The 14,646-nt window shown below is 33.5% G+C and overlaps 1 protein-coding gene across 2 annotated transcripts in view; it reads right to left on the bottom strand.

The window, feature by feature from the left end:
- Positions 1-14,646, bottom strand: part of LOC125056967 (protein phosphatase 1 regulatory subunit 16A) — a 45,061-nt gene that overhangs the window by 23,839 nt on the left and 6,576 nt on the right. For both annotated transcript variants that reach the window (XM_047660349.1, XM_047660350.1), the window contains exons 3-6: positions 10,112-10,263; positions 4,322-4,770; positions 1,374-1,499; positions 893-968 (exon numbers count right to left, since the gene is read on the bottom strand). In XM_047660349.1, the coding sequence (XP_047516305.1) occupies positions 893-968; positions 1,374-1,499; positions 4,322-4,770; positions 10,112-10,263 (803 nt within the window). The remainder of the gene's footprint in view (positions 1-892; positions 969-1,373; positions 1,500-4,321; positions 4,771-10,111; positions 10,264-14,646) is intronic.

The following is a 14,646-nucleotide window of genomic DNA, read 5'->3' as shown; positions in this document are numbered from 1 at the left end:
TGCACTTATAGTAGGGAGACATAAAAACGTCTTCTGAGTAAATAACTAATTTGTCGGATACAATGCATAAATGCTAACTATATTTTTTATTTTCTATTATTTTTAAGAGAAACCACGCGCACACTTTCTAGTAAGTAAAGTGATACAAAATTAGCAATTTCAAAGAACTTTGAATGAAATAATTTTGAAACGGGTTCACCGTTTCTTATTTAAAGTGGCACAACAACCTTGTTACGTCTGGGCCTCAGATTTCTGTATCTGTTTCATTATGATTTGTCAGTAAATCTACTAGGCAAGTCGGTTTCCTAACGATGTTTTCCTTCAGCATTCGATGTTAAATGCGCATATAGACAGAAAGTACATTGGTGCAAGGCCGGGACTCGAACATACGACCTCAGGGATAAGAGTCACACGCTGAAACCTCTAGGCTATCACTGTTCGTTCCCTATATATAATCGTTAACGATTTTTAATATACTATAAAGCCTTTTATCAGGTTTTGAGTATTTTGAACTAACATTTTAAATTTATTTGAGGGTAGATATAAAAAAAACGTACTAAATTAGCAGATTTAATCTTCTGATACAAAAATACATCTACATAAGGTCCATCTAGAGCAGTGTGGCCCACGAAAATTTATTAAATTTATTTGGAATTGAATTGCACTTTTTATTATGTTTTAAAAATTAACTTTTATTTATTTCCTGGTAATTTTTTATTAAGTGATCAATTCAATTATTTATATAAAAATTTATGTTGAATTGTGTGTGTGTCATAAGAATTTTAGATAGACTAAGGTAGAGCATAACAAAAGTTGAGAATCACTGCCCTAGTGGGTATTAAAAAATTAACAAACTCAGACACTGTTACATTGTTGATGTTACAATACCAACCTGCCGGTGTTTCATCATGCTTATTCCTTACATTGAGATCGGCTCCATATTGTACTAATAGCTCTAATACTTCTAACTGAAACAAAAAAAAATAATATTACTCCTAAAAAGGTTTCAATTTTGACTTTAAAAAGTTAACAGTTTGGCCTAAATTATAGTTGGAATTGGATAATATGTATTTAAGTCCAAGAACGTGTACTAAATTTCGTAAGTAATAACTCGAAAAATAAAGAAACTATCTTTATTTTCAAATATTCAACGATTTTTGAGATATTGGGACATTGATGAACACGTGTTGACAGGTATTGATAGTTATTTTATCTAAATTAGTATAGTCAAGTTATAAATATACTCCAACTCAGTCCAAGTTTTATCAAAATCGGTTCAGTCGTTTTAAATAGATTGATATGATGCATTTTTTTCTTACCAGTTGACAAATGTTTGTCGGTTTAATTTTTTTTTAATATTTTTTAATACTCACATGCCCCCAGCAGGCTGCAGCATGGACCGGCTGCCACATATCATGATCCATCACATCTGATGAAGCTCTATGCTCCAATAGGAACTCCACCACCTTCAAGTAACCATTCGCAGATGCTACGTGTAACTGAAAAAAAATCACACACATACATTTCTACTAATTTGGATATCCATAAAATTTAAACCTATAATAATAATGAGCGTACTGACTCCTAAAAGGCCGGTAGCGCACTCGCGAGTCATCTGTTTTTTTTTATATTTAAATAAATAATATTTATTAATTAGCAGATTTCTTTTTTATTCTTAATAATATTTCTGCTAAACGGTTTCTTTATTTCACTGGAAATTAAATCTACAGTCACAAGTGAACATTCATTGAATTGTTCTGTAACCTATTGTATGATTAGGTACAAAATCTGATGATTTTTCTTGAAGGAAGTAATAATAATAACAATGAAGGTCTTATAACATCAGTGTCTTTGTAGATATAAGAAAAACAATTAAGCATTGTAATTATCCCGAACATAACTCAGTACAGATAAAACCAAAATTTAAATTTTTAATATTAAGGACCTATCTGGTCGCCAAACTGCAAGAAAGTACATTGTTTCTTTCCATATTTCGTCATCGTTTCTTAAAGTGGGCGAATGGAAAAAATATATGATGGAGTTGAGTAGTTTATGTAGGTATCCATTTTGAAAGATCGATACACGATTTAAATAACTTCGCTCGATAGAAAAAAATCCAAACATAGCCAAACACTTTGAATTCATTTTATGACGAAAATATATATACAACATGATTTTTAAATTTACACGTTATATTTTATCGCAAGCCAAGTTCAATTACAAAGAAATCCATTTCAGAAACAAAAATTATAAAATTACATTAATTTAATGTGTTACATAAGTAACTATTGTTATTACGGGCACCGCAGTTCACCCCGAGGCACTGACACAGCAACTCGTGCTGGGATAGGGCCTTAATTATATTATAGAGTTAACATTTCAAACAAATAAAGACATTATAAATCAAAATATAATTTTGCAAGCGTTCCAATCGCAATTTCGGCTAAATTTCACAACCGATTAATTTTCCCTTATAAAATAAACCTAAGAATTAAAATTTAAATGTCGACTCTGAGTGGGATGTAACTACGTCAAAGACCGATATTTCATATTAGCTAAATTACTTGTAATTGTCTAGTTGTGTCTAATTTCAACATTAATAAAATCAATTTGTTTTAATTAAAATTCAAGGCGAGCGTTTTGCGTTTCATTTAAAAGACTGAAATTCGTATAGAAAAATTGTAAAGACCGTTTTATTATTTATATTCAAAAACGCTTTTATTCTATAGAAATAAAAGAAATGGGTCAACACGTAAGGGAGGTTGTAAACAAATGCCTTAATATAAAATCTATAGCTAAGTTAATCTAGCGGTTAACGTTCCACTTTCAACCCTTAAATTGCGTCCCCATTCGGATATCAAAGTACCCAATAGGTCCATCTACGCAGTTAAGTCTCGCTCCTACGGTGATGATAACATCGTGAGGAAATGAATGTGTGAACGTGCAGACTAGAAGACTTAAAAAATCAAAATTAAAAACAAATAAAATTTTGCTAATTCTCCCGTATAATGTTTGACACTGGAGTTTGATTCATATTGAAATTTATTATACTACATTGAACATTTTAAAATATAATACAAAGAAAGTGTATAATATAAGGGTATATATACAGTGTAAACTCTCTATAACGTAAAAATAGTTACATTTGTTTGGTTTAACACAAAAACCATACATTAATTCATTCATTATATATCAGAATAATTTACCTATTGATAGCAATAAAATTAGAAAACCTTGTAATTGGTTAAGTATTTTAGTTTTTTTTCTATTCACTCCCTATAACGAAAAGTCTGTATAACAAAAAAAATGCTCGATCCATTGAAATTCGTTATAAACAGTTTACACTGTATATGTATTATCATAATTATATATTTCTTTATAATTCCTAATACGATGCTTCAACAGAACCTACTTAATGTTTTAAAACACTAAAATATATGTCTTTACAAAAAATCCGAGGAAAGATTCAAGAAACGAAAATAGGAACATATTTTGAAACACCACAAACAGCTCAAGCCACTTAAACTATCGTTATATAGGCTGACCAACTATGTATAAGATAGAGGCTGTATGTGAATGTTTTAACAGGTGTTACAGTATAGTAAAATAAAACATTACGTCATAGTTCCGCTTCTGAATCTTTACTGCATTCTTATTACATTTGACACCCACCCTATGTTTAATATACCTTGACATATAGACGATAACAATTTATTCAGTTTTATTATGTTTTCAAACAAAATTCTTTATTAATTATATTTTGACCTATTAATATTAAATAGGTATTATGATTAAATTGTCAAGCTAATTAATAAACACTCAAAAATCAAATGACAAGTAAATACTTGTCTCTAGCAGTATAGAATAAAAAATCTGGTTCCCTTATGTTATGCTAACATGCTTTTACATAACGATGTTATTCCGGCGAACTATCACATCTATATTAAGCAAACGAAACGACGAAAATGTTGATAATAAACATTAAAACATACAAAAAGAAGTTTTCGTATTAATGAAGTACAACAAGACAAAAGTAATTTATCAGATTTCATAATATCAGCGTAATGGCGTTACTGTCAGCTGTCATTGTCATTATGTCACACAAGGTTATAAATTAACAACGTCAAAGTCAAATCAGTTCATAACCGTTATTACTAGTGGTTTATATTTGTCAATATTACTACATCTATAAATTACTATATCTATAACGCCTATTCAATGGTTGATAGTTAAAGTTATTACCATAGTAATTATTATTATTAAAAGTAATTTATAAGATGGGCATATAAAATATATTATCTGTAAAATAACTATTACTCACCAGTGTCGCACCTTGACTATCTCTCGGCTCATCCAAATCCATGCCATTCTTAACCATCTCCGCTACATCCATCAACATTTGCATCTCCGTCGCCGCTCTGGTCTCATCTATTAGTCTCTGTGTTACTCCTCTCGCCGCCATCTCACTCTCTATCGCATCCAACGTTCTCTCCTCTTCGCATATATCATACGGCATATTCCCATCCCCATTCACAGCCAGTAAGTTTGCACCTCTCTGTATTAAAATCCGTACTAGGTTTAAATTGCCACAAGTAGCTGCCGCGTGTAGGGGCGTCCACTTCTCGCTATCTTCGGCGTTCACGTTCGCGCCATTATCGAGTAGAAGACGCATCATGGCTTCGTTATTATCTATACAACATTGATGTAAAGCTGTTAATCCATCTTCGTTTGTTGCATCCGGTGTCACGCCACGTGCGAGCAGACGTCGTACTGAAATTAATTTCATATTCTGTTAATATTTGAGCGGATTCATATTAAGCTTTAAAATTTTGTTCTAATAGAAGCAATTGGCGATTTTAACAGATTTTAACTTACACCAGTTTTTTTAATTATTTAAAATAATTAAATGTTAAAATCGAGCTTTCGTCAACTGTCATTTTCATACAAAGGTCTATCGACAGACACCGATACGACCTCCCATGGATAGCTTGTATCGACAGATGGCTATTACAATGCGTCGATTGGTTATTGGCACACTTGTTACAACATTTGGATTAAGATTACTATCTCAGATGGTGGATTATGGATCGAGATAGGTTATTGTCAACGACATGTGTCAGGCATAGAGGCTGATCACGTAACAATCTGAAGCCAAGCTGAAGCCACTGACTTTTTATTTTAACTAACGGTGACCTGTTACCACAAGACTGTCTCTATTGTAAACATAAGCTTCTCACAAATATAGCTAATACCTGTATTATGTGTGTGTGAAGGGGAAGACAGTATAACACCCGTAATCTAAATGTCGTTGAATAATCGTATCTTTATCACCAAACAATTTATTCAAAACTTCCTAATTGCAAATCCCGGAAAAGATTACAAGGCTATTTAAAAAACACCAGTTAAACAGTTATGCCCATGAGGAAGGCAAGACATTTTAAGCTGATCGATTATACTTGATTGAGTAACAGTTTTCACGGAATAAGAAGCGATTAATTATTGCGTTCATTGTCTTGCAAAATCGAGATAGTTTATAATTGAAAACTCAAATAAATGCCGATAAGCCTGTACATTCAATATTAAATTTCTCGTTTATAAAGACTGTACGCTATCTGACAAGACTTTACAAACCATTAATTAGTGACTATAGAAGCTACATGAATTATTTTTAAGAAAAAACGCGGCAAAACGCTTCTTTATACAAGATGGCGTCGTGCCAGTCCCTATGTCATATCATGCTCCTAAACAAACGTCAAGTTCTTACGTGTTACATACATATAATTCGTTCAAAAACAGTTTCCGACGAAATAAACTCCAGAGGGGATTAGACAGATGAAGACAATTTCTGTTATAGACTCGACTAATCTGTGACCATTTTAAATGTAGATTGACGTTTAAAAATCACTATTATTAATTATAGACGTTTTTTAATAACTTTTAAAGTAATGTTATTGTAATTCATTACGCTTTAAAAAATCATATAACTCTCAAAGCATTTTATTTTTTATACAGTCAAACTGCGTATTATGAATTTGCCATTTAATACGTTGCGATACATACGATTTTAAACACGGTATACAAATAAGACTGCGAAACTAGTGATAATAGAATAAATCGACACATCTATTTATAAACGCATTGATACAATGTGTTTTGCATCACAAATACAAAATTGAAGTCATTCGTGATTGATGTATAACAGTTAATTTATTTAAAATGTTATAGTAGGTAAAAGACTAATAAAGTTAGTAACACATTACTGATTTAAAGAAAGGCAAGGTAATACTGTTTGTAGCTGTAGCTGATCTTATTTGAGACTAAGAACGGCTCATAGATCTGCATTTTGGAAACTCAACTGGGCAACTTCCAATACCGACAGCGGTCTGACATCAGCGCTACGGATATTGAGAGAACTATTAAACTTGAATACAAAAACCTCGGGATGGATATCACTGTCACTATTGGAAGTTACAGAGTACGGGCGCTGTACGTTTCCTGGGCCTTAAATAAGAGAGAAACTCAATACAAAACACTTTCGTACAAACGATTATGTATTTCATACTAATATAATATCAGGATATACTCTCGGGGTGTAACTCCGACGCTTTTCAACCTTCTACTGGCTAGATGTTTATTTTAAAATGAGAATTATTTCCTTAATGACAAAAGAAACTGTTATATCTTATCTCCATAAATGAAAATGGACAAGAATTTCTTGCAATTTAAATGCAACAGATGAATCTAATTGAAATGCAAACCATTACATAATATTCAATACATTAGCACCAAATGACATCATCTGAAGCTTAGTATTATGACTATAAGCTAAGATTACATTCACTCTAGTAGAGTACACCAACAAGAACGCAGATTATAAGGCCGGGGAAACCGTTCAAAATGTAATTTTGAGGATTGTATGTAGACCCGTTCATCTTCTTCTTATAGTTCCATCTCCTTTCGAATGTTGACGATCATCATGGCTACTTTAGTTTTGGATGCTGCGCTTCTGAATAATGATTTGGTGCTTTGGCCAAAACATAGTCTAAGATTTTTCTACCAAGACGTGCGTCTGCGTCAGATCTCTTTGCCTTGTATGATTAGTTAAAGGAGCTCGTATGTTTTGGTGTTATTTAAGACGTGTGGGAAATTTACGTTTTCTTAACCGTCATAAGCACTTCTTTGTTCTGGATTCTGTCCAGCATTCGTTCATATAATCCCTAAAAAATTTACAGCAAACTAAACTATTTTGAGACGTACCAAAAATTGGGTTCTACGCGATAAACATCAAGCACTAAGCTACTATACTTTAATTAAGAGAACACAGGAAGTTACTCTAATTTTTCACAAGCAAAATCGGTATGTATATCAAATTGGATATTCTATTAAAATTCTTGTTAACAAAAATTTTATTCATTAATACGCGTAAACACTCTTACGTTAAGGGTAATTTGATATGGTTACAAAAAAGTTTTATTACCGTAATTCTACGCACGCAATACTATTATACAGTAAGCGGGTACATATTACCACAAGTATTACGGTAACTCAAGACACACATAATCTTGTTATACTGTTTACATATGATACATTAGGATAATTGCTAATTATATAGTGAAAGTCTCACATTTCGCGTAGAATCTACAAATTTAATTACACATTATTCGAGAGCGGGAAAACGTTCATAATTAGACCTAGGGCCAGACTTTCACATAGTGACTTTATATGTACGTATAAGAACGCCTCCAAACATATTTAATCAAGTCGAAGCAATTGGGTCATATGTTTTAAGTAGACAATATAATTCTTTATTTAATCATATTTTTAATACAAATTTTATCAAAAAGACAGTAGTAAACAAATTATTGGGTACCTAAAGCAGGGTCCACACTATGCCGGGGTAGGCTGGGCGGGCTGACCCGGGCGGCAGATGTAGACGATGTAGACGCCCCGGGCGGCTTTGCCGGGTTAGAAAATGCCGGCCCGGGCCGTGCCGATCCCAACCCGCATAAAGTAGGTACAGATCAAAGGAAGCCGAGCCGAGCCGAACAAAAATATAGAGTGGGGACGTGCCGAGCGGCCCCGAACGGCTTAAGTTACAATTAAACTTCCGACCGAACTAGACGAATTATTTTATTTTCGATTCAGTTTGTTTAATTTAACACTAACACTTTAAGGACATTTTAAAAAAAACTTCTAAAACATACTCTTCAACTAAGTCACCAGTCTAAACTAAATAATGTAGGTTAGGTGAAACTAAATAATGTAGGTAGAAATAACGCGGTCTGCATCGTTTTCGGTGTGGACGTCGTGCCGGCCCGAACGTACCCGCCCGGCTTAGCCCGCCCGGGACAACCCGCCCGGCCTACCGCGGCATAGTGTGGACCCTGCTTAACGGGCGAGTCATGTAGAACCAGAAATTTCTCAAAAATCTCTGGCCGCCCATGGAAACTCTCCATACCAGAGGGCTCGCGAGTGCGTGCCCGCACGCTCTTTTCTTGAAGGACCCTAAGTGGTTCCACAAAGAGTGGTGCGCTGCAAAAACTGCCTTGAAAAACGCTCAGTTGTGGAACGGTGGACGTCGAGTTAATACGGGTGGAATTTCGTATTTTGCCTCCACGTCCGATGATGAAACTCAGCTGCAGGTATTAAAAATATTAAATGGAAACCAATCAATTACGCGTCCAAACTGTATTCGAAGACGAGATCAAAATTAAATTAGACCTCATTAAAATATTGACATATATTTTCACAACAAACGTTCCTATATTTGGAGCTTCATTATTCAAAGTGAAATGTAATCCCCAGAGCACGGGGTAGACAGCGTCGGTTCCACAAGGTTTTACAATTCAATTGTTTTAATGTCTACCCGCTGTTACCCACATAATCGTAATACATGTAGGAAATAAAGTCAAAATTTAGTGAACCAAATTTAAAAGTCTACCACCATTCGAATGCATGTTTAGTTCCAATGTAATTTAAAGAAAATCTGCCGTGCCAAGGCGATATAGATAAGGATTTTTGTGTTTTTAAATAGTAAAAATCACACGGCATTCGATAATACTGTGAACACTCGAAGTTTAACCTTGTGAGTATTCTATTGAAGTTAAAAAAGTCACCCTTTTAAAAGGTTATAATGGAAATTACTTACATTTTAAACGTTCTAGTTTAAATAATAATAAAGAGTTTTGAATGTTTGTATGCACGTAACTATTCAAGTCAAAAACTGGAGTGCTACGTTATGTGTACTTCCAAAATATATAGTAGTACGAGTAGTGTTGTAGTTAACTTTAATAGCCTTATATAATAACTAGAATATATCTAAAGAAAAAACCTTTGACCGGATTAAAGTTATGTATTATTATAAATTTACAATTATTTGACATAATTTTAAATTTATCCGACGTTTCGCGTGCTTTACAGCATGCGTGGTCACAGTGACCACGTAGAATATATCTTGTTTTATTTTAACTTGCCAGTCATGGTCTCAGCTAGGTGGCTAAAGTTCATCACCAATGGGCGAAATAAATGGGTTAAATTTGGAACTTGAACCAATATCGACACATTGATTCACTCCATTTCAATTCATACATTCAAATCTATGAAGTATCATACATACTTTTGGACATTACCCTTTCACTCAAATTATTATCTATCTATTATCGACAAAAGCGTGTTCAAAACGAACAGTAACAGCTAAGTTGTGTCTTTTTAAACAAACATGTTTTTATATTAAACATTTTAATTTATATGTAAATTTCTGTGTGTATAACTATATTTTAACAGCAAATTTTAATAAATCTTTATATTGCTATATAGTATATATAACTGGATAGACAGTCCTAAAATACGAAAAAAGCCGGCAACGCACTTGCGAGCCTTCTGGCAATGTTATTGTCCTTGCCTATTTGCTTCCTATTACATAAAAAAATACTGTTCTCATTAAATCAGTAGCCTGGGATACATATTATTAATCTGATAAACTTTCTTCCTTAGCTTAAAAAAAATCGCGGCCTGCTCGTTGGATAGAAATGTCCAAACCCCACCCCCTCACTACTACTAATTTAAATGCTATTTATATTTACGTGCAAATACAAAAAAAAGAAAATCATACCTTCTTCTATATCATTCCTCGCAGCGGCCTCCAGCAGCATGACACTATCACTGAAGTATATACTTCTCTTGTTGCTCTTTTCTCTTCTAGCCTTCGTTCTTGCCCATTCCTTCTCTCTCTGCTGCCATATTTTAAGCTGTTGCAAACGACGTCTGGAAGCATAAACATTATTGTTAAGCAGATACAGGACTGGCGTAGGGAGACGGTATTTTCCAATAATCATTATCAAACTTCTTAGCAGGGCAGACTATTGAAGCTGTCTCTTTCTGTTATACATAGTTTACGCTATGATAAAGAGGGACAGTCTTATAAACTTTAAAAACAGTGTTTTATTATTACATAAGGTATAATTTTCTTTACAGTTTTAGACTTAGTTTATTTTTTATACGTTATTTATGTTGCCAATAGTTATTTTTTGGTAAATAATAAAATCGGGTAATATATTATTAGTATATATGTCTACGCACATACTGTGTACAAAGCTGGGTTGATTACATTATTGGATAATCTAAAAATGGCAATCATTGTACAAATCTGCAGCCAGATACACTTTATCCTATTAAAATAACACGATTAAGGTATTAACGATATAATAATGTACCTATATTTAAAAATGTACATGTTTGATGCTTAATGTTATCTGATACTCCCGGGTATTATCATTAGAAGAAACACATTATAATTTGTAAATTGGTAAACAAATTCAAAATGGAGATTTTGACAATTGACCGATTAACAATGAGAATAGACCAGCTACTTCTGAATATTTGTAGCTAACAAATGAGGTTTTTTATGCACCGAAATGAATATTGCTATATAAAAACTACTACTCTCAGGAACTAAATGGAGACAAAATTTTATGTTGTGGTGTCGTCTCACGAAAGGAATAATAAAGACTGCACGTATATGTCTTATTTATCACTTTAGTATCCATAGAGTCTAGACCAACCATAGACAATTCTATGTGTACTTCGGCAATTTTCACCAAAGAGTGTAAAGTATGTGTGAAGTGTATGACACTTTAATATTGATAACAAATAATAATAGAGTTTTGTTACTGATAACACGGCCTTGAAGAATTATATATTTAGTCATTTATATTCAAAGAAAATTACAGAACACAGGCATTAGAACACACAACATATGTTGTTTCTTTAAGATCTATATTTAACTTAGAGCAGTGTTGGCCTAGTGGCTTCAGCGTGCGACTCTCATACATGAGGTCGTAGGTTCGATTCCCGGCACCAATGAACTTTCTTTCTATGTGCTCATTTAACATTGGCTCGAACGGTGAAGGAAAACATCGTAAGAAAACCAACATGTCTTAGGCCCAAAAAGTCGAAGGCATGTGTCAGGCACGGAAGGCTGATCACTTACTTGCCTATTAGATTTAAAAATGACCATGAAACAGATTCAGAAATCTAAGGCCAAGACTTAAATAGGTTGTAGCGCCACCGATTTATTTATTTTATATAACTCCTTAATTAAAAATGCATATTTTTTTTAGATATAGTATTCAAGTTGCTATGCAAATAAACCTTGAAAAATATATACCTAAATCTCCTCATCAGTTGTCAAAACCGTATGAAAATCCGTGTAGATTTTGTGTTTATCTCGAGCAGATAGTCAGATAAAAGCGGTGAAAGACGTTATTTTATGATATATAGAGATAATATTATTAATATCGTTTATTATTGTATGCAATGATCCTTCAACATTGTTGTTGAAAAAATATGATTTGTTTAGTGCATAGGGCAATACTTGTTTTTCTTGAAGCATATTTTTTTTTTATTTACACTTCATTAGCTTACACAAAAATATACGTATATAAAAAAGCAGATTACATAAGTTATTAGGCAATAATTAGTTCCTTTTGATGACCTTCAAATCTCTAAATAATAATTATTATTTTGGCACATTTCATTTCTTTTTCTTTGATTTTCTTATTTGGTGATTACGTCAACAGTAATTATTTACTTTTTTATAAATTACCCACACGTTGTCTATGCTTGAAAACGAAATACATTTTCGAGGATTCCTTCAAAAAAATTAATACGTTTATGTACTATTATTTTTGAGAGCTTTGCTTACTTTTGCTGACAAGAGGAAGGAGTGGGGGGATAAATTTCAGTAAATCTCCTTACGTAATACTTGAACGGCCCCTTAACCATCTTAATATATATAAATCACGTGTGACGTTGTTAGTCCGCCATGGATTCCTAAACTACTTAACCGATTTTAAATTAAATTTGCACACCGTGTGCACTGTGCAGTTTGATCCAACTTAAAAGATAGGATAGCTTACATCTTAATTTATAGCCGCAATATTATTTTATTGCAAATTATTTGTTTATTATTTGACACAATTCTAACAGATGGCGCTGTGTTGAAAGTGCCAACGTTTCACATAAGCTATAATTTAATGGCATTTCCACCAAAAAAGCATGGTGGTCCCCATGACTGGTGTTCTCCTACCGTTACCCTTCAACAGTTTCCTACTATGTAATATAACAAAAAACTTAGCCACTGCAACGCTTGGCCGAGTCTGCTAGTAGTAGTAGTATCTAGTAGTTTACGCTTATTAAAATATGTAATTACATCATTATTATCTAAACACAGATCGAAACCTAAAATTAGTAAACATATAATTATCAGTGCAATAATCCAAACAAGATTTGCTTATCACAAGGCTGTGTTTAAAAGCGTTTAAACCGGTTGGCCGACCTGTCGCTCGACAAGTCGACCACATGTATCCAGGATACGAATGTGTCATTAAATATTATACTTTGAAACTGGGGCAGTTGCAAAACGGATACTTCACTGCACGCTCACGGCTCGACGGTTAACAAATTAGGTTTATACAGGTGAGGTTCTTATAAGGCCGACTTTGTATAACCTGTATAGATTGAAGAGCCTTTTTCTCGATATCAATAGAGCATCTTTCTAAATATTTTAAGTTGAAACACTTAAGGGTAATAATTGTAACCTTTTTGTGACGTACAATTCATTCATTCACCTACAGTTTTATGTCTTCGTTCTGCCAATTGTATTAATGCTGTGATAAAAAGAGATATACTAAAAATGTTTATTTGAAAAAAAATGAGTTATCAATATATATATGAGTATCTGCGTACAAATGAGGTAGAATTATAGGCACAAAAATTATGATAAAAAGACGACATTTATTTAATAAAATATTCATTTAATCATGCTTTACATATTTTTTATTTCGCGTAATCAAAATGCGCACTTTCCCTAAATAACAGTGCCGCTACAACTCTGGGCCAATGTTTTCTGTATCCGTGTCGTGATCATTTATTTTTCTAAATAGACTACTAGGTGATGAGCCTTCTGTGCCTAACACACGACATTTTTGGGTACAATGCATGGTTTCCTCAGGAAGTTTTCCTTCACCGCACGAGCGTGTGTTAAATACACACATAGACCGTAAGAACATTGGTGCACAACCGGGGCTCGAAACTACGACCTCAAGGATTAGAGTCACACGCTCAAACCACTAGGCCAACAGCCTAAAGACGAAATTCCCAAAAGGCGAAACTATTAATAACATCGATATTGTAGTCACATTTATACCAGCTGGCTAGCCGTGTTCTGTTCGCATACTTTAAACCTCCGTTATCCGTTAGTGATAGGGTATAATCACAGTAATGGAAGCGGTTGACCAAATAGCATCTTCAGAATACAGTTATTAAGAAGATATTGACTATAGGATTACCTGCCTCACAGACTCAACATGTCCATAATAAAATAAATATACTCTTTTGTTATTCATTATCCTCTACTTTACGCGCTAACCTGTCTCTTTTCATCACAGCGTAAATACCATTTCACAGAAAGAGACTGAATATATAATGCATGTGCATGTGCTACAATTAATGGTTACTTAATCGGTGCAGATGTAGTCGTAAGTCTCATTTCTGAATCTCACCCTTACGACTCCCGTATGGGTCAAATGCCAATACATTTTTGACAGCTGACAGTTCCAGTTGACAGCACATACTCCATATTTTATTTATATCAATTTGCAATTTTACTATGATTTATTTATTTATAATTAGTTGTAATGTCATTACGCTTTAAAATAAAATTTACATACCTTCACAAACGTTTGTCTATGATACCACACGCAAAAGTTATTATAGGTGATAATCACCAGGGATTGCATACATTTTAGACAGCTGAAGTTATTTTCCAAAATAATTTGGTGTGGAATATTTGGTTCGTTAAAATCAATCGGCGATTTAAGCGTTAAAGAACTTTCGCTTTTTTGCGAATCGGATACTAATTCATAAGATGGCGTAGTTTTGTTTCACGAATTTTGTAAAAGATGCATCTAAACTGAATAAACGTATTTTGATCGATTGATTTGTTTTTCCTAATAGGCAAGTAGGTGATCAGCCAACTGTGCCTGACACACGCCGCCGACTCTTTCTTCGGATCTAAAGGTATTTCGGTTTTCTCACGGTGCTTTTCTTCACCGGACAAGTCTCCTCATAAGAAGAAGAGAGTCACAA

Source organism: Pieris napi, chromosome 15 (assembly GCF_905475465.1).
Source record: "Pieris napi chromosome 15, ilPieNapi1.2, whole genome shotgun sequence".
Lineage (NCBI taxonomy): Eukaryota > Metazoa > Arthropoda > Insecta > Lepidoptera > Pieridae > Pieris > Pieris napi.
Note: the sequence above shows the minus strand (reverse complement) of the source record. Positions and strands in the feature narration are given on the sequence as shown.